Here is a 26,795-nt window from a genome sequence, read left to right as displayed (position 1 = left end):
CTGCAGAAAGAGTGCTCAAATTTCTTAAAAGTACTGCAGCCATTTAATCAGACGCACCTGTACGCATGTGGAACAGGAGCCTTCCACCCTGCCTGTGCTTATGTAGAGGTGGGCAAACGGCCAGAGGTAAATATTAAACAGATTATAGATTTGCCTAATATGTTCCTTGTCCTGGTGGTTAATTTTTTTATAAGGCATTTTACTCTTTAATAAACATCCATTTGCATCAGCAAATTTTGCAAAAAGCGCCTTGATTTAAACATCGTTGACCACTGACCACCGTAGATCTAAGTAAATGAGGGCAAATAAGATAAGTACAGTGCTCATTATATGGAGTCATAGGTACACACAGGAATTTGCAGTAGGTGAGGATATTCATTAGTACAATCAATTTAGCCTGAGTATTATTGAAAAATGACAGTATATACACAAAATGGATATTTGAATTGATATGGACTCTCATCAACGCCTTGGGTGGTTCCATTCAATTTTGGAGTAAGAACAGGAGCTTTGAGGATGATTTGGACTGTAGTTAATGTCAACAGTCTCCTACACTGACTCAGGACTACTTTTCTCTTCTGATCATTATCACTGTACCCTGCAACATCGTATATCTGCTACAAATGGACATTCGGTGCAACCCAGATGAGGATGGGTTTCCTCTTGAGTCTGGTTTCTCTCAAGGTTTCTTCCTATCGCCATCTGGGGGAGTTTTTCCTTGCCACAGTCGCCACCGGCTTGCTCATCAGGGACAAACTTACTTGTAAAAGACATATTCAATTTTTATCACCACAGTATCTGTGTAAAGCTGCTTTCAAACAATGTTCATTGTTAAAAGCGCTATACAAATAAAAATTAATTGAATTGAACTTTATTTCACTGGCTTCTTTGTTAAAACCAAATAGTTCTTTTGCCTCAACGCTATAGAATCATATTTATGGCATTTTTCAGGTGCACTTACCAGAGTAACTTACAATTATTCAATTACAGTTGAGGGTTAAGGACCTCATTTAAGGGCCCAGCAAAGACAGCTTGGAAGTGCTGGGTTTAAAACTCACATCCTTCTGGTCAGATGGTCAATGTGGGAGCTACCCTTCCACTCGCAATGTATCACAAACTCTTTATAGTAACAGAGAATGCTGTTATGGTACACTGTTTTAAAATAATATTTATAGTGACAAATACACTCACTGGCAACTTTGAATGAATTATGAGTTATTTTGCCTGTGGTCTGGTTTGTGTGTGTGTCAATGTAGGACAACACCTTCAGACTGGAGTCGTCACATTTTGAGAACGGTCGAGGCAAAAGTCCATATGACCCAAAACTCATGACTGCTTCACTACTTACTGGTGAGTTTATTTTTTATAATGCAGAGGTAAAGTCCTGCAAGTGCAACTATTGTTGGTGTGTGTGTGTGTGTGCTTGAGTGTGTGTGTGTGTGTGTGTGTGTGTGTGTGTGTGTGTGTGTGTGTGTGTGTGTGTGTGTGTGTGTGTGTGTGTGTGTGTGAATGGGTGTGTATGCATGCATGTGTGAATGTTGGCTATTTTCAATAGAAACCCAACACCTCTGATTAACAGGATGAAAAGATCAGACTGTTCTTGCCTTTGTACTCTACCTGCAGCGCATTCTTCTGTTAAATCTCTCATCTCAGATTAAAGGTCACTCACACATCCGTACACACACACACACACACACCCCCACACACACACACACACACACACACACACACACACACACACACACACACACACACACACACACACACACCTGATTTTAGACATTCCTCTATCTCTTCTACTTTCTCTGCCATAACCCTTGTTTGACCTTTAGTGCATATGATTGACAGATGGTGAGCTGTATTCTGGGACAGCAGCCGACTTCATGGGGCGAGACTTTGCTGTTTTCCGAACGTTAGGAAAGCATCATCCAATCAGGACGGAGCAGCACGATTCTCGCTGGCTCAATGGTAAGACACATGCTTTAAGCTGGATAGCAGAATAATACGCTGTAATTGGAATGGGTTATGCAGTAAGTCATGTTTGCAATACGATAGCAGCAGGGTTCGATTTTGGATGCTGATTGCCCAGATTGTTCAAGTTACTCTTATTCTAATATGTCATCTTTTTAAATTACATTTACTTCTTAGCAACACAATTAGCTGTTTTTTCCCTTTTAACCTTCAGAGATAAAAACAGCTTATTTTTAATATATCATTTTTTTCAATTACATTTATATCTTAGCAAGACAATTTTACGGTTACAGAGTATGAAACAAAAGAAAAAAAAGTAAATGTGTCTATAAGTGGCAAAAAATGAGATCATGTTAATTCTATCTAAAAAATTAACATTTTTGAAAACTTTAAGAAAATAAAAAAACTTCAGGATGAATTACAGGTCAAATCTTTGATCCGAAAGTCATGCCATTCATTGTTTTCCAGCAACATCACAACCACAGTCCACATAAGTGTTTTATTAAGAAACCCCTAATTAAGAAATCTGCTTCATATAATGCATCATTTTCTGGGTGTTTATATGTGTGCAGAACCTCGGTTTGTAGGTGTCCACCTCATTCCAGAGAGCGATAACCCTGAAGACGACAAGATCTACTTGTTCTTCAGAGAGAACGCTATCGACGGAGAACAAACTGGCAAAGCCACTCACGCCAGAATTGGACAGCTGTGTAAAGTAATATAACACAAACTCACGGCTCTGCAAACATGCTCACAAATAGAGCCACATGAACAAACATGGCAACCTCTGATATCTTACTGTATACACACATATGCATGCACATGCATGCCAACATGCTTGTATGTACACACACACACACACACACACACACCACACACAGTGGGCGTGGAAGCTTGGGAAGCCAAGTTTCTTTGGCGACGTGTGTGTTTTTCTTGCATCTTAATCTCGCCGCCCACCGAGAAGCCGCAAAGAGATTGAAATGTCACCGGAGTCATCAGCAGGCCGAAAACAAAGGCTCCTTTGTGGATCTAACGTTCAACTCACTCATGCACTTAGTTGAAGTGGAATTCTAGAGCAGCGAGCTGGAGAAAGGTGTTCACAATTATGTGCGCCCGGCATTCTGGCTTGACTGGAATCCACTCATGCACAATTGGCTCATTATTTCAAGATGTCAGAGGATGTTTTGTGCTTTTGCAACATGTTCAGTACACCTCTCGACACCGCTAATTCATTCATTCATCTTCGGGTACACTCTTTATCCTTGTCAAGGGTCCCTGTGGATTCAAAGCCAATCCCCTTGTGATGCAGGGATACACCCTGGATTAACTCACTGTGCACTGAGCAGCGAGTTCTAGTTATCACTCCACCTAGTGTTATAAATGCAGATTATAAATGCTGGTTACTGTTATAAATGCTGGTTTTGTACTAGTTTAATGTTTTACAGCTATTTTATTTGAACTTTTTTTGCAACTTGCAACACATACAAAGCGCACTTACTTCCGTTCTTCATTTGTAATGCGGCAAATATATACATTATCAGAGCATGCCTAACCTTACTGCTTACAGATGTTCATGGTAGATTACATCAAAATGCATGGCAGGGACATCTGGAATGTAATGACATGAAGTATTTATGAGGAAAACAATTATTTTCTAATTACAGCATATCTATTTTATATTTTTTAAACTATCACCAATTACAAGAAACCCCTGCTTAGAAATATTTCAGTGTTAGCTAAAGGGAAAAGAAGAAAGAGCAAAGGAAAACCAAACGAATGTAATTGTTATGCTAGTTGTCTTTTCTTTGCCAATATCCAGATACTAAACAAATAATAACTAAACAAATAAAATACAAATATTGATTGAACTGATTCGAATCTTGAACATGTCTATTATTATTATTATTATTATTATTATTATTATTATTATTATTATTATTCATTATTAATAATAATTATTATTATAATACTGTAGACACACACGTACAAAATCCTAGTGTTTTTAACTAGTGTCCCACTTTTTAATTATTTAGCTAGCGATATGAACATAAAAGCCGATTAGCATAAAAAACTTTCATTATAGGTTAAAATTTTCAAGTTAGATGTTGCTGCAGTAGCTGGTGATTTCAGGAAAAGTTCAATGAATTTTATAAATTCACCACATCTATTTAAGTATCAGAGTATGTTGACCTCTTATCTAAGATTAGTTTTAATATATCACACAAAGAAATTTTTATAATGTAAAGACAAAAGTTTTAGCACTGGTCCTGTCTTCAGGTTCATTAGTTTTAAGAGCAACGGTAATGATTTTAAAAGCCCTTAACATTTAACCTTTAGGCGTTTGTTTTGTTAACAGAACGACTTTGGAGGTCACAGGAGTTTGGTGAATAAGTGGACCACGTTTCTGAAAGCTCGGCTAATCTGCTCAGTTCCTGGCCTTAATGGAATTGACACACATTTTGATGAGCTGCGTAAGTCGTCTTTTCGTGTATAAGCGAGTGAGTGATGGAGATAGAGGGGCGCTAATTGTCAAATTTCAATGTATCTTAGTCCTTTATCTTGAGCTTTATCCTTTTTCAGAGGACGTCTTTCTGATGAGCTCAAAGGACTCCAAAAATCCCATCATCTACGCAGTGTTCACAACATCCAGGTACTGTATTTATATAATGACATGGGGTTAATGACAAAATATCAGTATATTAGTGACTCTAATGGACATGTTTATGGATTTGTGTTGCAGTAACATCTTTAAAGGCTCAGCAGTGTGTATGTACAGCATGGCGGATGTAAGGAGGGTGTTTTTGGGTCCCTATGCTCACCGAGATGGGCCTAACTACCAGTGGGTGCCTTTTCTGGGCAGAGTGCCATATCCACGCCCTGGCACGGTGAGGCAGATTAGATTTGTAATTAAATTGTCGCATAGGGAGAATTCATTAAAATAGGCTGTATCTTTATACCCTGTTTTTTTTTTCTTATGACAGTGTCCAAGCAAAACCTTTGGAGGCTTTGAGTCCACGAAAGATCTACCTGATGATGTTATTACTTTTGTCCGAAGTCATCCAGCCATGTACAACCCGGTACTTCCTCTTAACAACCGCCCAATCATTATTAAGACCGATGTGGATTACCAGTTCACACAGATCGTTGTGGATCGAGTGGAAGCCGAAGACGGACAGTATGACGTCATGTTCATTGGCACAGGTTAGTGAACATAGAGGGTATATCGTAGTGCCATAACCATGTTGCCAGTAATCACATGCTTATAGTATAGTATTATACAATATAGAATAATAATATATATCATATTATACCATATTGTGCAGTACAGTACGATATACTATAATGCAGTATAATGTAGAATAGTTCGATCAATTTCCAAGCAATGCATCAAACTATGTTTTTTAAGGTGTAGTTCAAGAATTGTATCATATAGGACATTCTGCTAACATGCAGTAGGATATAGCATACTGTACTGTATAGTAAAATATTAGAGCAGATATAAAATACAGTAACCTATGAAGTTCGGTATTTATTAGATATGTTTTTATTAAGTATTTAATCGCTCTAAAGTAGGTATAGTATAGTATAGTACGGTATAACACAGCACACCAGAACAATGCTATATACAGGTAATGTATAATAAAGTATAGTTAAGTATAGTATGGTAATGAATAAAGATATAAATTCCTAGAATATTTGTTTAGGACTTATATATAGATGAAACCAGGATGAGGGAGGAGAAAGCTAGAATGAAGTACAGGATAGATTAATCTGTATAGTACTATAGCATATAAGTAATATATGCAATAATATATAGGTTATTTCTAAGTATGAACTGAATAAAACAGACTCACAAATTATAATTTGAAGCTTAAAAATATCAGGAAAACTTCAATTTTCATTCATCTAAATATTTGTTGATTTTATCCAAATCAAACAGCAAACTACCTTTTAATAACAAGTTATTCACTACCCTTTCAGATCTCGGCATGGTTCTTAAGGTGGTCTCGATTCCCAGAGGCACGTGGCATGACCTTGAGGAAGTTTTACTGGAAGAAATGACAGTGTTTAGGGTATAAACAATTCCTGTATTTAATCCCACAATATAATAGCACAGGATCTATTGTATGTGTACGATCATTTCATTTGCTGACTGTTGATGTGAAATGTCTTTTTTCTTTTCTTCAGGAACCAACAGCTATAACTGCTATGGAACTTTCCACCAAACAGGTATGTTTTAATTAAATGATTGCGATGGTTTAACAGCTCTAATTGCATACGCTGCAATAATGTAGCAGAAAAGAAAGTGTTTTCTAACACTAAGTGAGGTTGACAGAATGAGTCCAAGAGGAAAGCCTGCCACAAAGTTACGAGAGCTGTGTGGACAGGAGTGAGAGAACGTTCCATATACCACAAAAGTACTCAACATAGCTGCTCCTTTATAGTGTTACATGTGGTTGTGTTGTTGTTTATCCATTGCAACTAAATTAAAATAATTAAATATGTAATATATATACAATTTAACTTATTATATACTTTTAGTCTACAGTTTGGGAAACTTCCCCAAACAGCAATGCAATTTAAAATAAAAGAGAAAATAAATGTACTTTAGTTCTTTGCAAGATTTTCAGATCATGTAACTTACTTTTGAGTCTGTGACTTGTGGAATATTCCATATTTTCTAGAGAGTGAATACAGTAAATCAAACAATAGTATTAAATGAACATTGTAGGAAGGCTGATTCAAGCCAAAATATTTTTAATCATATGTACTATAACAAAATGGATATAAAATTATATATAAATTAATATTTTATTTTTGTAAATACTGTAGGTTGTCTTAACATTTCAATTGTCACCAAAAGCTTTTGACATGCTGTGAATAACTTTTTAATCTGTGGTTAAATGCATTTACTTTATGTATACATGTATTAGGGTAAAAATAAGTGAGGCACCCTAATGGCACCCTAAAATATATGTAAAGAAATATAACAACCAGAGATTTTGTAGTGTGTAGAAAGTCAGCAGCTATGATTACTTCTGTGCATCCAAGTCAAAACACAGAGCAGTTGTCTTAGATATGATCAAACAACAGTGTATTGTAGTTCCACATCAAATCCCTAAGCTCGCTCTAAAACAACATGCACTCAAGCTTATACAAGCAAATGTCAGAATAAGCATCAAAATGCAATGCACATACAAACTGCAATGTGGATATCTGTTGTATTTCTTTTTTTTAATATTAACTGAGTATTTTAAATGTTTCTCTACAGCAACAACTCTATCTAGGCTCGAATATTGGCATTTCCCAAATGCCGCTGCACCGCTGTGATGTTTACGGCAAGGCCTGCGCTGAGTGCTGTCTAGCACGAGACCCCTACTGTGCCTGGGATGGCTCGCAGTGTTCCCGATACTTTCCCACTGCTAAGAGGTACTCCTAGCTGGTGATCGCAGCTTGTTTAACCTAGATGGAAACTGTGAGAGTGCTGCTCCATAGTTCATTCAGTCTGCAGGAGGGAAATATAAACAGTGAATGAATGAGCACTGTAGAACGTGTCCAGAGTCAACCTTACAAAAGGTTACACAAAGTGCTCGGTTTTCGTTCAAGGTGTGAGTGTGGCTAGAACACTGGTGTATTTTTAATTGAACTAGACAGAAGCCTTTTTTGTTTTCAGTGCTCAGTTGCTATTATTGTAGTGAGATTTGAACACACCTGCAGTGACATACTGGAACAGAGCAACAGGGAATGTGCCTTTTGCAATCAAGCGTGCGGTGATTTTTTCAAATCCATAAACTCAACCTCCAAATGGATCAATCCAACCAAGAATTTTTTTTTGTTTGTTTTTTTGCATGTACAATATTTACATCAACTTTAATTCAAATAATGCAAATTATTTTAATGCAACTGTAGTTGCAAAACTAGCATACATCTTAGATTAAATCTCTGAGATTTATAAATATAATAATAATAATAATAATAATAATAATAATAATAATAATAATAATAATAATAATAATAATAATAATAAAATAATAAAATCTGTTGTAAAATTAGCAAAAGTAAAACAAAATCTGCAATTTATGAATGACCTAAGAAAGGGAGTTTGAAAACACAGAAATTAATAAATATGTTGATATTGACAAGACTTTAAATTAAGCTTTAATATTTATATGTGTCATCTCATTCCACATTTATTCCCCATTTGCTGTTACAATAATCTTTTCTGGAAAGATTTCCCACTAGATTTTGGAAAGTGCTTGTTAAGATTTGTGGTCTTTCAGCCACAAGGGGGTTAGTAAAGAGTAAGAAAGCCTGGGATGCATTCATTGTACAATTTGGGTGAGATCAGAGCTATATAGCTGGCCATCCAAGATATTTATGCGCAAACCATGTAAACTATATCTCAGTAAAGCTAATTTTGTGTACATGGGCATTGTTATGCTGGAACAGCATTAGTTCTCCTAGTTCAGGTGAGACAATTAAATGCTACAATGTACAGTATGCTGTATGCTTTGTCGATACAGTGTAGTCTGTGAAGCAGGAGTGATTGGTGAGGACAAAGTGGTTAAAATTAGGAATGTTTCTTGGTGTGGATTAAACTTTTTTTATTGGTTGCTTATTAGTTCTTTGAGAGCATAAGGAGAAAGAGGTTGGCAAAACAGAATTGGGATCGACAGAGTGATGAGAAAAGTAGGCTAGAGTACACGGAGATGCGGCAGCAGGTAAAGAGGGATGGTGGGAGATGGTGAAGCAGGAAGTGGATTGGATTAGTAAGGAGGAAGTGAGATCAGCGATTAAGAGGATGAAGAGTGAAAAGTCGGTTGGACCAGACGAAATGGTGGTGCAGGACATTTATGAGGACATTGTGACAGCAGTGAAGTGTGCAGTGGGAACAACAGACTGGTTCAAGGTGAAGGTTGGACTGCATCAAGGATTGGCTCTGAGCCCTTTCCTGTTTGCAGTGATGATAGACAGGTTGACAGACGAGGTCAGACAGGAATCTCCATGGAGATTGATATTGTGATTTGTGGTGAGAGTAGGGAGCAGGTTGAGATGAGCCTGGAGAGCTGGAGGTATGCACTAGAGAGAAGGGGAATAAAAGGATTAGAAATTAGTTTATTAGAGGAACAGTGCATGTAGGACATTTTTGAGACAAGGTGAGGAAGGCGAGAATGAGATGGTTTGCAGCGGAGGGACATGGGGTATACCGGTTGGAGAATATCTCACATATTGCCTCCATTTTGAATTGCAGACCCTTTATAGAGTATTCATGCATAGCTTAAAAAGAACCATTTCATGCACACAGACACTTTATTAAGGATGCAATTTACTGTAGCATTTAAACTGTGAGAGATAAAGCACTTAAGGGGGTCTGACAAAGACAAGAAAAGAAAATGGGTTTGGTGAATGTTTACACATGTGTAGCTCACCTCCTGCATTCACTAATCATGTTTCTTGCATATATGTGTGTGTGTGTGTGTGTGTGTGTGTGTGTGTGTGTGTGTGTGTGTGTGTGTGTGTTTGTGTGTGTGTGTGTGTGTGTGTAGGAGGACTCGGCGGCAGGACATCAGGAATGGAGACCCTCTCACTCAATGCTCAGACCTGCAGCACAATGGCAAGAATTTATTCAGCATTTTAGATCTAATCACCGAGCACTATATTCTGTGTTATTTTAGCTATTTTATGAGTTTCTCAGTAGCTCCTGGTTCCATAACCTCAACTGTCTGTATAAGACTGTATAAAGGACATTACTCATAATCGTACATTCCAGTGCTCATGTTAGTTCTCACTCTTTGGTGTTTTGTATTGTTTTAAAGAGTATATTCACACTCTTGCTATCACCCAAATGAGGATGGGTTCCCCTTTTGAGTCTGGTTCCTCTCAAGCTTTCTTCCTCATGACATCTAAGGGAGTTTTTCCTTGCCAGATTCGCCCCAGGCTGCTCATCAGGCATAAATACACATCATTCGCCTTAACTGTTAAATTCTGTAAAGCTACTTTGAGACAATGTCCACTGTGAAAAACGCTATAGAAATAAACTACACACGACTTAACGATATTCATGACTGCGTCTCACACACACGCATGCCCATATGCTTTATCTAGATGAGTAGAAAACCTTGAATTTTCAAACGTAAAAGTTTTAAGAGAATTTCAATTGGCTGACAGTTTCCACAATTATGACCTTCTAGAGAATTTTTTTTTTTTAACTGAGCGGAACTGTGTATTTAAGGCTTATATTTAACTTCAACGGAAGCCTTTCATAGCTTCAGAACTATACACTCGCGCAGGGACCACACACACTTTAATGTCAGACTATTTTTGTTTCACACACCCACTTTGTTACACCCTTTGTTGCTCTCCTGGACTTCACATGCTCCATGTGTGATATTTATATACGTTTCATATGCTGTTTCCCGCTTTTTTCCACACATCAGAAACTTTTAACACGTAATTACCGTATCCATGCTTTTGGGGCATAAAATGATAAAATGTATCCACAAATGTTTTGTTTTTTTCCAAATATTCTCATATAAAAATATTTAAATATATTCTATATTTCTGTAAGTGACAAAAGAGCCAGAAAAAAACTAATTTTGATGCTCCGATATGAAAATATAATTTCCAAACAAACCGTGTGTGTAGTTGTGAGCGCATGCATGTACTTATGAGTTCATGCTTATGGTTTAAATTAGCATCTCATTGCTTTTCTTCTGAACATGAGGGCATTAACAGACTCAAAAGAATGTGACTGTTATGAACAGGAACACATTTATAAAACACACTCCCTCTGTCTCTAATTCACTCACATATACATTCATTCACACACATATACACATACACAGACACACTAACAGTGTAGCCCAATCCCACACTTTGCCCTCAGCATGGCCAATTCCATTGGGAATGTTCATCTTGAAATTGAATCAATTTTTTTTTTTAGATGAGGAGAATGGTGAGAGTACCCTGCTGCATAAAACAGTGTATGGGGTAGAGAACAGCAGCTCCTTCCTTGAGTGCAGTCCTAAGTCTCAGCGTGCTCTTATCTACTGGCAGTTCCAAAGACATGGAGAGGACCGCAAACAAGAGGTATGTCTGATGTATCGTTGTGTGTGTGTGTTGTGTGAGTATGTAACAGTGAGTATGAATTGTATAAAAGACAATGAAAAATGTATCATTTAGTCTAGACATGTTTTTAGGTGTAAAGCTATATAAACACCTTTACACCTATATAAAATGAGTGGGTGGTAGCTCAGTGGTAAAGGTTCCAAGCTTCACCTTCTGTGCTCCAGGGGCAATGCATCATGACTGACCCTGCGCTCTGACCTCAGCTTCCGAGCAAGCTGGGATATGCGAAGAAGAAATTTCACTGTGCTGTAATGCACTGTATATATAACAAATGAAGGCTATTCTATTCTATTCTATTCTATTCTATTCTATTCTATTCTATTCTATTCTATTCTATTCTATATTTCATACTATTCTCTTCTATTCTGTTCTATTCTATTCTATTCTACTGGGTCCAATGAGGATCCTATATTAATCCGTCTGAACAGTGGATTTCAGTTACATCAATAAAATATAACATAGAACTAAAGAACATGCAGAAATACAACAAAATGGCTACAATAAATTAAATATCTTAATTAAATTAAAATAAAAGACAATTATAATAAAAATGTGTATTTTTGTGTATGTACATGAACATAATGATATTATAACGTTATGACAGGTGAAGTGAATAACACTGATTATCTCATCATGGCACCTGTAGTGAGTGGGATATATTAGGCAGCAAGTGAACATTTTGTCCTCAATGTTGATTATGATGGTAAGACGACTGGGTCAGAGCATCTCCAACACTGCAGCTCTTGTGGGATGTTCCCACTCTTCAGTGGTTAGTATTTATCAATAATGGTCCAAGGAAGAAACAGTGGTAAGCCAGCGACAGGATCATGGGCGGCCAAGGCTCATTGATGCATGTGGGGAGTGAAGGCTGGTCTGTGTAGTCCAATTCAACAGAGGAGAAATTGTAGCCCCAATTGTTATTGATGTTAATGCTGTTAATGCTTGATGGGTCAGGACTGTTTTCGCAGCATAAGGGGGACCAACACAATATTATGCAGGTGGTCATAAAGTTATGCCTGTTTGGTGTCCATAAAGGTATACCTGGTCAGTGTAAACTGATTTCTTCTATGTGTGTGTTTAGATAAAGTCTGACGAGCGAGTGATGGGAACAGAGCAGGGTCTACTGATCCGAAGTCTGTTTCCGAAGGACTCGGGTGTTTACTACTGCCACGCAGTGGAACACGGTTTCATCCAGACCCTCCTGCGCCTGACTCTTCACGTCATCCCCTCTGATCACCTGGATGATCTCATGCAACGGCCACTGTCAGATGCCAGCCACTCGACAAATGGCAAACTGTGGTACCAGGACTTCCTGTCCCTGATCGACCCACCTGGCCCCAACAGTGTGGACCAGCTCTGTGAGCAGGTATGGAAGAAAGAAAGGAAACAACGAAGGCAAAAAGCCCAATCGCATGCTGCCCAGCTTCTTCACACCAGCCAGTCCAGCTCCAGCAAGTGGAAGCTCATGCAGGAGAGCAAGAAAGGGCGCAATCGCAGGACCCACGAGACACCTCGGGCACCTCGCAGTGTGTGACCCTCCCCCTACGCCTGTGTAACTGCAAATACACCCATAAAGAGGAATGACTCTTGCCCATTCTACTGACTGTGACTCTGAGAGGCACGCACAGGAAATGTGAATACAATATTCCACACCTCCTGCACAGAGAGTGTAACTTGGATTCAAAACGCACTCAAATTTTGACTCAAAATCCAGGAGTCAACGGTGGAAAAATTCACGTATACCCAGAAAGGATAGCAACACATGCTGACAATATTCTGTAAATATTACACAGAATTAAATGAACTTCTACAAGACGTACTTCTGTCTATCGGAATAAAGACACAGCTGAAGGCCACTGGTTCAGCTTTTGTGCACATGTACTGCACCAAACTCCGACAACCATGTATCTGCAGAACAAATCTGACTCAAACTCTTTCCCAGTGAAGCTCCAGCGTGTCTCAGTGTCCTCTTTTTCCAACCCACTATTTTCCTTCTCCTTATTTTTAACTGCTCCAAAAGCATTTGGCTATGACACTAATGCACCAATGCGTGTTCCCTTTCCTCAATAACCTTTCCGACATAAATACATCCTTCCACTGTTGTGAAGAGTCATATTTAATTTTGTACTTTTGACAGAATTATATAACAAAACTATTACATAATATAGAGTTATTTTATTAATGGTGTCTCTTCATCCTCTCTCTCTCTCTCTCTCTCTCTCTCTCTCTCTCTCTCTCTCTCTCTCTCTATTTTTTTTGGGCTACTCAGCATTTGTATTCAGTTTTTTTTTTTTTTTATCTGAGCTGCTTTTAAATTTTAAATACAGTATAGCTTTATTCAAGAAATCTTGACCCAAGAGAACATGATATATACCATCAGTGTGATCAAATAATAGCATCGAAAGCTGTGTTGAACTTCATTCTCTTTAACAGCAGCTAGACAAATCACAGGTTTATATTCAAGCACTCATTCGAAAGAAATTGTCTTTTCTATACCAACAACTATGAAGCGTTCACAGGAACTAGTGTGGTGGACGTTCAACATAATGTAAAGTGTTATTTAACGGAGAAAAGCATTGAATTATTGATGCTGTGAAATGTCCCATAAGGACATACTTATATGACATTTGTAAGGAGTCTTCAGCGTCTGCACTTTTTTAATGATAAGTCAGTTTTCTGCCATTAAGTAAAGAAATGATTTGCGGTAAAGCATCTTACAAACGATGAATAGAGCTGGTTAAATGGTGTTACATTTATTGATTAGTGAGCATTTATAATCAGTGATGGATTGCTGTGTGCAACAAAACACTCCATGAGGTGCTGGTATGGGAAATTCTTCAGCTCCAGGGATGCAACAGTCAATCTGCAATATTTTGCCACATCAAATTAATTGCCACCTTCATTAATTAATTTGATCTAAACAAGGCCGTCACTAACTTTGTGTCAGGAAGTGATTTATTTTTTTTCTTTAATAGGAAAAAGCATCTAATCAAAGGTTTCTTTCAGAATATAAATCATTACCAAGTGAGACCTTAATCAATTAGACCACCAATCATGTGCATTTCCTCTTGCTGGAAACATTGAACCCATACCCAAACTGTATTCATTCTGCACTGTATTACTGTCAACACGCAGGATGCGCAGTATGGTGGACTTTTTCACTGGGAAAATGAAACAAAACAAAACATTCTTCTTTGAATACTGATTTTTTTCCCCCCTGTAGTACAGAAACAATGTAATAACTTAGAAAACACAGATAAGGCAGAGGCCTTAATATTCCCTATAGTCTATATTGGTAAAAGAAAAAACTATGTATACACACCAGAATGTAGCTGGGAATATACTGTAAAATATTTAAGAAGAAAGATTTGAGGTAAAAAGAAAAAAAAAAGTACAACCTGCATGCGAATGCTCTTATCAACCCATTTTGTCCCTCTAGCATTTGCAGTAGCTAGTTGTTAATGTTGTGAGTTTCACGTACAGCTATAGACACCTGACATGACCACATTTCCTCTATAGGGGACATTCTACTCTTAGTCATGTGACTAATACAGTGTTAGCTAAGGGCTGTGCTGCTGCCTGTGGTACTCTCTCGCACTGTAGCTCACTCGAATGATGTATACACTACACAGACCTGGACTTGTAAGGGTCAGACTGTACATTCACTATTTCACAATGTACAATGACAGATGCAACTTAAAACAGTATAATGGTCAAGTCAATAAAGTTTGGACAGAAACGGACACTTCCCCAACAGTTGGGCAAAACTGAGTGGAAAAGAGGGAGAGCAATGAAAAAAAAAATGCTGCTGTAAATTATTTGTTTTGGCATGTATTCCAATGTTCTAATAAATGTCTCTTGTAAGAACTTGAGATTGAGACTGGCATTTTTCCTCAGCAGAATTTTTATTTGTTATTATATTCATATTCAGCAGGGGAATAAATTGATCCACTACTAAGCACATCTCCCAGGATGGATTGCACGATGGTAAAGGCTTGGATTTAATGGACAGCTTAAACATGTGGCAAATCTGGACAGGAATTCCTTTAAAAATATGGTACTGAAACCAAAAGTAACCTAATGAGGATATGTACCTCAGTATTCTCACAAAGAAAGTTCCACATATTCAGGGCTTTTACAGGATTTTCATTTCCATATGCAGTTTAACGAGGTTGTCTGGGTTTCTGGTTTTAAGCTCTACACACATGAACTTTTTATTAAGCATAAAGAAAACAGTGAGATAAAAAATATGGACTGAAACCTGTTGTATTTTAGCACCTTTTAACCATAAATGTAAATAAACTACAATCAGGCAAAGATTCGTTTTAACGTTTAATCCAGACCTAATGGTTTAATATAAAAATAAAAAAACTGTAAATCAATTCTCAATTTAGTAGTGGGACAAACACATCTTAATCAAACGCTTGTTAATAAAATAATACTTGAGACAATACAGCATGCCCAAAGTTTTTCAAGAATGAATACAAAAAATGGCTGAGCTGTTGAGCTGAGCTGTTGAATTAAGTTAACATTTTTATACATCTTCTGCGGTACCAGTCAGAAGGTTAGCGCCACCAAGCTTCAACTGTTGACTCTGAGTAAGAGCCTTAACCCTATTTGCTCCAGGGGTGTGTATCATGGCTAGCCCTACACTCTGAAACCAACTTCCTTACAAGCTGGAATGTGATGTATATGTGAAAAATAAAGGCTTCTTCTACAACTAAGGTATAAATACTGATCTGCAACTTAAGTCTAAATATTTCCCACAATAAACATAAAACTGTGTTATATTTTAATCCATAATCTGTTATAAATCATTCATTCAATTATTCTCAGTAAACCCAAACTGGACACTCTGGAGGATCTTTCGAGACTCCAACACAACCCTCTGCCCCACCATACCAATTTACACAAGTCATGCTTAATTTATTTGTTTGAAAATCAGCCATTTAGGCTTTTTTAATAATTATTTTTAATGCAAAATTACTTGAGAGATGGAATTTGGTGCTTAGACTCCTAATAGACTACAATATTAAGAAGTAGCAATGAATATATTAGCATAACATCATCAAATCAGATAATCAATAATAAAAATAAAAAAAATCAATTATAATAAAAAGATAGTTAGTTTTTAAGATGCTCCATAAATTATATATGTAGGAGAAACGTTTGAGGTAACAATTATATATATATACTATGGAGCGGATGAGGGTCCTATGAGTTGATGTGCAGAGGGGAGTGTTATTTCAACAAAAGCCCTCAAGGCATGCATTATTAGTGCAAGGTTAAGAGAGGTGTAACGTGTGTGCTTTTTGGCTGCTTGAGAAACAGACCAGCTGCTGCATTTTGAACCATCTGTTTATGATCGAAGGTCAGCCAGGAAGTCACAGTAGTCCGGTTATGAGATGATGAAACCCTGGATTAAGAGTTGAGCTCCACACTGTGACAGCTATAGTATAGAATGTTTGCCTGCTGAACAAAAAGGATAGAAGGTTTTGTTGGTTTAAACATCATGTTACTCGATTTTCAAATTGGTTCATTGTTTCGTACATTACCCACAATTCTGTTCTACCTGCTAGTAGTGTTGAGAGTGGGAATTATCTTTAGGATCATGTCTACCTAAAGAGGTGGTGCAGCAGTGTTTTAGTATTTTAGCTTGTCAAGCTCTCTCATGTCAATATCATGCTAATATAGTGATGACGTGATTGAGCTCATCATCTTGTATGTCAAATTCTTGCCCATAACTCAGTGCAACAACATTGTGAAGCTGAATTACATCCTGGGATTTTGTGTCCAGTGTTTACCGGGTCAGCTTTTTGGACTTTATATGACTTTAAATTTCTGAAAAATAAGGAGGAACAAAAGAAGCGTTTGCTTGCATTCTCCTCTTACGTGCATCTGTAAATTCAGTTTTATTGAGTTTCACAAACCTTCAATTCAATTCTACTGTTTTGTTTTCTTTGGAGTTTGATTCCATATAATAATTGATCAAGTATAACATATGGTAGCAGTGGTCTGTCTTGTTTATATATATAAATTATAAATAACTTTATATGGTTTTATCTTTTAACCCAGCCATTAGGGGGGCACAAGCCAGTGTACTCTTAGTGCCGGTCCCAAGCCCGGGTAAATGGGGAGGGTTGCGTTAGGAAGGGCATCCAGCGTAAAACATGTGCCAAATCAAATATGCGGATCACAAATGAGAATTTCATACCGGATCGGTCGAGGCCCGGGTTAACAACGACCGCCACAGGTATCGTTAGCCGACAGGGTACCGGTGGAAATTGGGCTACTGTTGGCCGAAGGAGGAGAAGGAGAGGAGGAAGGCGTCTACAGAGACGGCAGGAAAAGGAGCAGTGTAGGAGAGTAGAGGTTTGGGTTGGTACTTTAAATGTTGGTACTATGACGGGTAAAGGGAGAGAGATAGCTGATATGATGGAGAGGAGAAAGGTAAATGTGTTGTGTGTTCAGGAGACCAAGTGGAAAGGGAGTAAGGCCAGGAACATTGGAGGTGGGTTTAAACTGTTTTATCATGGTGTGGATGGGAAGAGAAATGGTGTAGGGGTGATTCTGAAGGAAGCGTACAGTAAGAGTGTAGTGGAGGTGAAGAGAGTTTCTGATAGGGTGATGATCGTGAAGGTGGAAGTTGAAGGGATGATGATAAATGTCATCAGTGCCTATGCTTCACAAGTTGGCTGTGAGATGGAGGAGAAGGAAAGATTCTGGAGTGAATTAGATGAAGTGGTAGATGGTGTACCTAGGAAAGAACAATTGGTGATTGGGGCAGACTTTAATGGGCATGTAGGTGAAGGGAACAGAGGTGATGGGGAGGTGATGGGTAGGTATGGTTTTAAGGAGAGGAATGTGGAAGGGCAGATGGTGGTAGATTTTGCTAAAAGGATGGAAATGGCAGTGGTGAACACGTATTTTAAGAAGAAGGAGGATCATAGGGTGACGTATAAGAGTGGAGGAAGGTGCACACAGGTGGATTATCTTCTGTGTAGGAGATGCAACCTGAAGGAGATTGGAGACTGTAAGGTGTTGGCGGGGGACAGTGTAGCTAGACAGCATCGGATGGTGGTCTGTAGGATGGTTTTGGAGGCGAAGAAGAAGAAGAGGAGGAAAGTAAGGTTTGAAAGAAGAATAAGATGGTGGAAACTGAAGGAGGAAGAGTGTAGTGTGAGGTTCAGGGAAGAGGTCAGACAGGGGCTTGGTGGTGGTGAAGAGGTGCCGGATGATTGGGCAACTACTGCAGGAGTGATGAGGGAGGCAGCTAGAAAAGTACTTGGTGAGACATCTGGAAATAGAAAGCAAGACAAGGAGACGTGGTGGTGGAATGAGGAAGTGCAGGAGAGCATTAGGGGAAAGAGGTTGGCAAAACAGAAGTGGGATCGACAGAGTGATGAGAAAAGTAGGCAGGAGTACAAGGAGATGCGGCAGCAGGTTAAAAGGGATGTGGCGAAAACCAAGGAAAAGGCATATGAGGAGCTGTATAAGAGGTTGGACACTAAGGAAGGAGAAAAGGATTTATACCGATTGGCCAAGCAGAGGGACCGAGCTGGGAAGGATGTACTGCAAGTTAGAGCAATAAAGGATGGAGAGGGAAATGTGTTGACTAGTGAGGAGAGTGTGTTGAGAAGATGGAGGGAGTATTTTGAGCAGCTGATGAATGAGGAAAATCAGAGAGAGAGAAGGTTGGAGGATGTGGAGTTGGTGAAGCAGGAAGTAGATAGGATTAGTAAGGAGGAAGTGAGAGCAGCGATTAAGAGGATGAAGAATGGAAAGTCGGTTGGACCAGATGACATACCGGTAGAAGCGTGGACATGTTTAGGAGAGATGGCAGTGGAGTTTTTAACCAGATTGTTTAACAGGATTCTGGAAGGGGAGAGGATGCCTGAGGAATGGAGAAGGAGTGTGCTGGTACCGATCTTTAAGCATAAGGGAGATGTGCAGACCTGCAGTAACTACAGGGGAATTAAGTTGATCAGTCACACCATGAAGTTATGGGAAAGAGTAGTGGAAGCCAGGCTGAGAGAAGAGGTGACCATCTGTGAGCAACAGTATGGTTTCATGCCGAGGAAGAGCACCACAGATGCCTTATTTGCTTTGAGGATGTTGATGGAGAAGTATAGAGAAGGACAGAAGGAGCTGCATTGTGTATTTGTGGATTTAGAGAAAGCGTACGACAGGGTGCCGAGAGAGGAGTTGTGGTATTGTATGAGGAAGTCAGGTGTGTCAGAGAAGTATGTGAGGGTGGTGCAGGACATGTATGAGGACAGTGTGACGGCAGTAAAGTGTGCAGTAGGTACGACAGACTGGTTCAGGGTAAAGGTTGGACTGCATCAAGGATCGGCCCTGAGCTCTTTCCTGTTTGCAGTGGTAATGGACAGGTTGACGGACGAGGTCAGACAGGAGTCTCCCTGGACTATGATGTTTGCAGATGATATTGTGATTTGTGGTGAGAGTAGAGAGCAGGTTGAGAAGAGCCTGGAGAGGTGGAGATATGCGCTGGAGAGAAGGGGAATGAAAGTCAGTAGGTGTAAGACAAAGTACATGTGTGTGAATGAGAGGGAGGGCAGTGGAGTGATGCGGTTGCAGGGAGAAGAGGTGGAGAAGGTGGAGGAGTTCAGGTACCTGGGGTCAACAGTGCAAAGTAATGGAGAGTGTGTTAGGGAAGTAAAGAAAAGAGTGCAGGCAGGGTGGAGTGGGTGGAGAAGAGTGACAGGAGTGATTTGTGATAAAAGAGTATCTGCAAGAATGAAAGGGAAAGTTTATAGGACTGTGGTGAGACCTGCGATGTTGTATGGATTAGAGACAGTGGCATTGAGTAAAAGACAGGAGGTGGAGCTGGAGGTAACAGAGCTGAAGATGTTGAGGTTTTCGTTGGGAGTGACGAGGATGGACAAGATTAGAAATGAGTTTATTAGAGGGACAGCACATGTAGGATGTTTTGGTGACAAGGTGAGGAAGGCGAGATTAAGATGGTTTGGACATGTGCAGAGAAGGGACAGGAATTATATTGGTAGAAAAATGCTGAAGATGGAGCCACCAGGTAGGAGGAAAAGAGGAAGGCCAAGGAGGAGGTTCATGGATGTGGTGAGGGATGACATGCAGGTAGTTGGTGTAAAAGAGGCAGATATAGAGGACAGGGTGGTATGGAGACGGATGATCCGCTGTGGCGACCCCTAATGGGAGCAGCCGAAAGAAGAAGAAGAAGATATGGTTTTATCTTTTCAATACTATTTTAAAATAATTGATAAAATAATAAGAAATGCACTACTGCCAAAGGCTCACATGCATCTAAAAGTGCATATACACGAGAATCATCAGCTCTAATTTTTTTCATTTTGAAAAAACCTGGTTTTTAGAATACGCATTACCAAGGATGAGGCAAGGCTGCCATCTAGTTTTCAACCATGTTATTACACGTCTCAATAAAATATTGAGAATTCTTGCTCGCCCCCTGTAGTTCTATTCAAGTATAGCACCTATAAACGAGGTCTGGTTTGACTTTATTGCTGTCTAGTGTTAACAGTGATTTTCATACCTCATACTGAGCATTATGGTTTTCTGGAGAGAATCGTTTATTTGTAGAGTATGACTATGTGTGTGTTCTTATAATAGAAGCATACCCAAGCATGAATATTTATGGAGCACATCTGGGAACCCCAAGCGTTCAGTGAACTAACCTGTTAAATGACCTTTGACTTTGGAGAAGCTTCACCGGTGCTCTACACTGGTGATGTAGCTTTACATACTGGCTCATTGTTTTGGATTTGTTGACATACTTTTATTAGAACGTGAAAGCCCATGTGTGTAAGAAAAGACCTCGCGATCATGGTTCATAGGAAGCATCATACTGCATTGCCATTTCTTTACTTCATAAGCAAGGCTACATGCCACTGACACAAAAAATACACAATGAATAGACATTCCTGTATCTCAGCCTTGATTTATCCATAAGTATAGAATATTATGTATATATTGAGTAATTTAACACTACTGCTACTACTACTAATATTACTACTACTACTACTACTACTACTACTACTACTACTAGTACTAGTATTACTGCTAACACTACTACTATTACTACTATTACTACACATATTACTACTACTATTACTATTAATACTACTGCTATTACTACTACTACTAGAAATACATAAGAAGAAGAAGAATGATGATGATGATGACGATGATGATGATAATGATGATTACAAGGATTATTATAAGGAACAAACTTCAGACAAAGAGGTTTGTTAAAAGTGCAATACAAATACAAATTAATTGAAACGAATGTTGTTAATGATGAGTAGAATGATTTTTTTTTATTATTTAATTGATTTTTTTATTATTTTTTATTAAACACATGCCTACATAGATGATGATGATGATGATGATGATGATGATAATTATTTTATTTATTATTATTATTATTATTATTATTATAATTATTATTATTATTATTATTATTATTATTATTATTATTAATGTACTTAAATTATCTTAGATCATCAAATCTGTATGATTATTATAAATCCTGTATATGATTATTATCCCCCATAATTGTGGTTTTTATTTTATTTACCTGTGTCTTGAGTATTGTAATTCTTTACAAAGCAAATTGGCAACATTTTACTATACAGTATGGGACTTATATGAGACACAGAGTCATTTAAGACATATTGTCCAATAAAGCATCTTATCTTTACTTTAATTAGTGTTTCTATATTTGTTTAATAATCAGTCATTACGTTTGCAACTTATACAAGATATACAAAGAGTTGATATTGTATAAATGACATCTCATTGTATGTGATCATGAAACACAGAAACTTAAATATCCAGTTTACTATTGAATGAATGTTTATTAATGAGTTAAATATACAGTAGTAGTAATACATTGTGACAGGTTTACACCTACAGTATACTATAACCAATATGAAATAATTTATATTATTTCATATTGAAATAATATAATAATTTAAATATTTCATATAATAATAGAATATATGAAATTCACAATTGTGTATGATATTCAGTGTTACTACACTACTACCAAATACAGTGTAACACTATTTAGTGTTTTACTTCCTTTTACATCACAGCTCATCATATTAATTACACAACAACACATTACACCTTTTATTCACTAATAGTTATACTTAATGCTGTAGAACATCTGCAAAGCAAGTTAGGTCTGTTTAACTTTTGTTACAGCAGTTATATAAAGAAGTTTCTTCAGCAGTCTGTTTATTATCTTCCCTTATTCGGTGGTTATTATGATGAAAATAATGCAGTCTTTAATAATCTTGGAGAAAACCTGCAAAAGTCACAAAGTTAAAAATCATAAACTACTAGAACAAGTGTATTAATTCAGGATAAATCTAATATCAATGCTGATTTTCTGGAAAATCCATTAACACAAACATTTGACTCTGCTTTCATACTGTATACCAGTGGTCCCCAACCCCCGGGATGCGCACCGGTACCGGTCCGTGGGTCAATTGGTACTGGGCCACACAGAAATAAAACATAATTTACGTTTCATTCCGTTTTATTTATTATCTGATTCTGAACGATGTTTTATTTTGGAAAATTACCAGATCCAGGCGGATGATCCGCTGTAGCGACCCCTAATAGGAGCAGCCAAAAGAAGAAATAGAAGAGACCGGAGTCTCTCCACCACATCTGTCTATAACTCACTCTTGATGCATGTCAAGATGTTTGCCTCGGTCACATGTCTTACCTACGTCCCCTACCTTCTTAAAGGGGCTCCGGCCGCTAACACATAATACGTTACCGCTAAATTAAAACCCCCAAGCTAGCAAAATGAACAAGAAACAACACAGTGGATTCACGTTTATTATTATATTTAGAAAATACCAGTTTTTATGCCGGTCGTATCATTTTATTTTCTTGTATTTCTCCGCCACACCTTAAAGGCCGGTCCGTGAAAATATTGTCCCACATGTGTCTAATCCGGTCCGTGGTGCAAAAAAGGTTGGGGACCAATACTATATACTGAGAATGCACCCATATTAGTAAAGACTTCATGTTTATTAAGGGGCGTCATTACTGAAGTGTTAGCAGAGATATTTTGAGTTCTTTAGTAATGTAGACAGGACGAGTGCTCACAGATGTAACCGACCCAGTATAAATGATCTAATCCAAAGTTATTGCTATTCATTATCTAAGACTGTTGTAAAGATACCATATGTCTGTTTAAGAATGTGTTTTTGTGAAAGTCCAGAAAGTGTGAACAATGCTCGACAGGCATGTGCTGAACATCTGCTCACACACTCACACACACTCACGTACATACACACAGCGTGATTTACACTCCGAGTGATGCATCCAGGTTCAGAGATCAAGCCCTCTTCTCCAGTGATAAGGGTGTGTAGAAGCTCAATGAGGCAGAGAGATGTTGATCAGTGAGGATAGCAGGGTTCACTGATGCACAGCGAGAGAGACAGATGCAGAGACTCATCTCATTGGTGGTGAGTGATTGGATTTGTGGCACGGGGTGAAGCGTTGAGTTGAACACCTACATGAACTGTGACGTTTTTCAAATTCCTGCCTGAAAAACGTTCACAGAGTTACCTTTAATTGTACCTTCATCATTTTGGCTGTCATTCCACACTGAAAGTCTGTGTAGAAAATGTTTTTCTTATGACTCTGAAAGCACCAAGATGACACTGCAAAGTAAAAAATAGCTTGAGACTGATGTGGATGATGCTGAGAACAAGTGAGAACTCATCCCCCTTTGTAAATGAGTTATTCTTGACAATTTCTTATTAATGCTGTTTTTTCTATACATAGATTAGATTGAGTTATACAAGTAGGCATCTTTTAGTGGAATGCACTTTTCTCATTACTTTAAAATATTTCAAATTGCTTCTGGATGAAATATTATCTAGATATTATTAGCATTGTATTTTATGATGGAAAAAAACATATAGTATGAAGGCATTCCAAGGCCACCAAATAAAAATGAATGAAGGTTGATTGGGCCGACTATTCAATCTATTGCATTCGGGCTGCATTCCTGATGTCATGCCATCCGTGTGTTTTGAGAGTAAATGTTGTTGAGGATGTTTCTTCATGCAGATTGCACAGTGACAGTGACTGACTTTGAATAATCATATTGCGTTTCATCATACCGGCAATTCTGCACTGCTTTGACATTTTGTGAGAGTAAACAGCATTGGTGAGTGTATATATGTGTGGGTGTATTTGTGTGCGTAGGTGTATTTTGTGTGGGTTGACAGGCTGAGCTAAAACACTAACCTCGAATAGAGTGTCACATCAGCCCTCTCTTTCTGTGTCTGTTTGCAGAGGGTTGCCCTTGGAGAGGCTGTGTGAAGTGTTTGGATATGACAGCCTATACGGGTATGGTTTAGGGTGTGCACGAGAAGAGAGTGCTTTATAATAATTTCCAGACACTCAGAACAGTATGGCCCTCTTTATGTCCTGCTCAAGGGCACTATGTCCTGAAACAGCAAAGGAAAATTGAGGGGAAAGTTGCCAGGTTTCGAGCGTGCCATGCGCTCCGGATATTGAGCTCTAATGGCTGGGGCTTTGTGGTTATTAGCTTTGGCACTGTAACATTTCACTGAGCTTTGCTATCTAGAATCCATTCAATTTTAAAGATAATCAAAAATGGATTTCTGAATCAATAAGGTTTTCCTGAATGACTTTTGTATTAAGCTTCATGATACCTTAATAGCTTTCAAGATTTCTTTTGTAATAATTTTTTTTTCTTTCATCAAACTTCACTCCATATTCTCCATAATGTCTCTGAGTACCTGCTCATAAAAGCATCATAGGATTTTGCTAATGCGTAATTTCTACCTAAAGACAGCGACGCAGCAATACTTTAACCCTATAGTCTGTCCAGCTTTCTCTACTACTTCTCTATACACTTGATAATCAGGTCCGGTTTCAAAGCTTCCTACTAATACTCTCTGCTGTAACTCAGTACAACTGGGTCATGTAGCTATATTGCGTTTTGGAGTGCAGTATTTGGTGTCTCCTCTCCTATTGCATGCCACTGTAAACTAAATTATCAATGTTCTCCCGTCATGTAAATGCAAAAAAAAAAACTAGCACTAACCCCCACGCACTAAGCCCATTACTGATATTTAAATATGGAAATATGTAAATATAAAATGCGTTTCACCATGAACCATTGTTTTTTCCAGATTTAAAACCAAAGATGTATCAAGGTTAAAACAACACATCCATCACAATCCTTCAAACTATTTTCAAAATTGTGCTGCGCTATAAAAACCAGAGAACATTATGCAACAAAAGCATGAAAAAAACTTCTTCTGGAAATGCAAACATTTGTCGGGACTCAAGGTCGCAGAAACATAACACAGGAGAACTCTCATCAGACTTTTGACCCTGGATAATCCTTATGTCATCGAATCTAATCCTGACCTCTGAAAGACCAGTGCAGCGTGAGGTCATGGAGCATTATTGAGCCAAGACTCGTCCTCTATTTCCTTTTCTTTATATCTTTCCATTCAAGCATTTAAAAGATTTTAAGATCTAGCAAATTAAATATTTCACAAGACGAAAGTAAGCTTCACTTAGCTTCGTTTGTGTAGTATTATAGCTCGTTTTTTTTTCTTAGAAGTCTGTTGACATGTTTTCATTATCTTTGTACCAAGTACTGGAAGGTGCCAGAGGTTATCACTGATCTCTCTGAACAGACCAAAAAATTCCACCATAAATAACAGCACAGGTCTTGCCCTGAAGTCCTTTATGCACATCACATACAAATAAAGTACCTTGCAATCCTGAGAAAGCTCTACTATTCTATTCCACGAGAGCCAAATAAGTGCTTTATGCTTATGGGAGTATCATCATGCTCAGATTATTTATATACACTACACATTAAATACAGGCAAAAGCAGATAAAGTATACCTGTGATTAACAGTCTTTTCTATATTATCAGTTTTTATTACTTTTCTTAAGGGTTTGCACTTTTATAGTCCAAAGATAAAGCCTATGCAGAGAATATACTGTGTAAACACTTCAGCTGAAGAAGATAGAACTATTCTAATGGAAACACCATATAAACACCCAAATATTAATTGAAAGAAATTGGCAGGAAGAAAGATGCTTTCCAAGGAGAATGTACTATCATGGTGGATAAATCGTTGTTGCTTTTGTTGGTTAGAAATCAGACAATGATCAATTCATAAGCATTTGAAGATTTATCAATGTTGAACCATGGTATTCAATGGATGCAATTTTTAATCGCAAACCCTGTATGTTAGATTACAATTGAAGAAAACAGGTTTCCTGTAAATCTAGAACCTATGTAAGTAACAATAAGGGTGAGACGACACTCGTTCATAGTGAGAAATACAGCGTGGATTCAGGGCACCCTAGGCAAGATTCCATTTGCCCCACCATCCATGGCTCCACCCCCACACCATACAAATTATTTGTAAACTTCCATAAAATATGGTAAAAAAACAATTTAACACAACTTATAGTGTAATATGCAAGTATGTTAACATGTACTGCATATTAACCTTCAGCATAAAATCAGGTAAATAATTTAAATGAGAACGGGCGAGGGCGGCAGTGGGGCAGGGGGTGCTCACTAGCGCCCCCCCAGCTGGTTGTGACCTACTTGATCACCTAGTTTGCCTCTGCCTAGAAATGGTGCTGT

The 26,795-nt window shown here is 38.1% G+C and overlaps 1 protein-coding gene and 1 long non-coding RNA gene across 2 annotated transcripts in view; one reads left to right on the top strand and one right to left on the bottom strand.

The window, feature by feature from the left end:
* Window positions 1–1,840, bottom strand: part of LOC310731864 — a 307,021-nt gene extending 305,181 nt beyond the window's left edge. Inside the window, exon 1 of the long non-coding RNA XR_014535311.1 lies at window positions 1,670–1,840. This is a non-coding gene — a long non-coding RNA (uncharacterized lncRNA). The remainder of the gene's footprint in view (window positions 1–1,669) is intronic.
* sema3ab (sema domain, immunoglobulin domain (Ig), short basic domain, secreted, (semaphorin) 3Ab) overlaps window positions 1–14,972 on the top strand; it is a 34,578-nt gene extending 19,606 nt beyond the window's left edge. The window contains exons 4-17 of the mRNA XM_083551770.1: window positions 7–126; window positions 1,257–1,350; window positions 1,849–1,968; window positions 2,544–2,686; window positions 4,328–4,442; window positions 4,552–4,621; window positions 4,712–4,856; window positions 4,953–5,172; window positions 5,953–6,044; window positions 6,160–6,201; window positions 7,244–7,401; window positions 9,519–9,586; window positions 10,916–11,061; window positions 12,182–14,972. Coding sequence (XP_083407896.1) covers window positions 7–126; window positions 1,257–1,350; window positions 1,849–1,968; window positions 2,544–2,686; window positions 4,328–4,442; window positions 4,552–4,621; window positions 4,712–4,856; window positions 4,953–5,172; window positions 5,953–6,044; window positions 6,160–6,201; window positions 7,244–7,401; window positions 9,519–9,586; window positions 10,916–11,061; window positions 12,182–12,634 — 1,986 coding nt within the window. The 3' untranslated portion in view covers window positions 12,635–14,972. The remainder of the gene's footprint in view (window positions 1–6; window positions 127–1,256; window positions 1,351–1,848; window positions 1,969–2,543; window positions 2,687–4,327; window positions 4,443–4,551; window positions 4,622–4,711; window positions 4,857–4,952; window positions 5,173–5,952; window positions 6,045–6,159; window positions 6,202–7,243; window positions 7,402–9,518; window positions 9,587–10,915; window positions 11,062–12,181) is intronic.
* The last annotated feature ends 11,823 nt before the right edge of the window (window positions 14,973–26,795 follow it).

This window comes from Silurus aristotelis (assembly GCF_946808225.1).
Source record: "Silurus aristotelis genome assembly, chromosome: 10".
In the NCBI taxonomy this organism is placed as follows: Eukaryota; Metazoa; Chordata; class Actinopteri; order Siluriformes; family Siluridae; genus Silurus; species Silurus aristotelis.
Note: the sequence above shows the minus strand (reverse complement) of the source record. Positions and strands in the feature narration are given on the sequence as shown.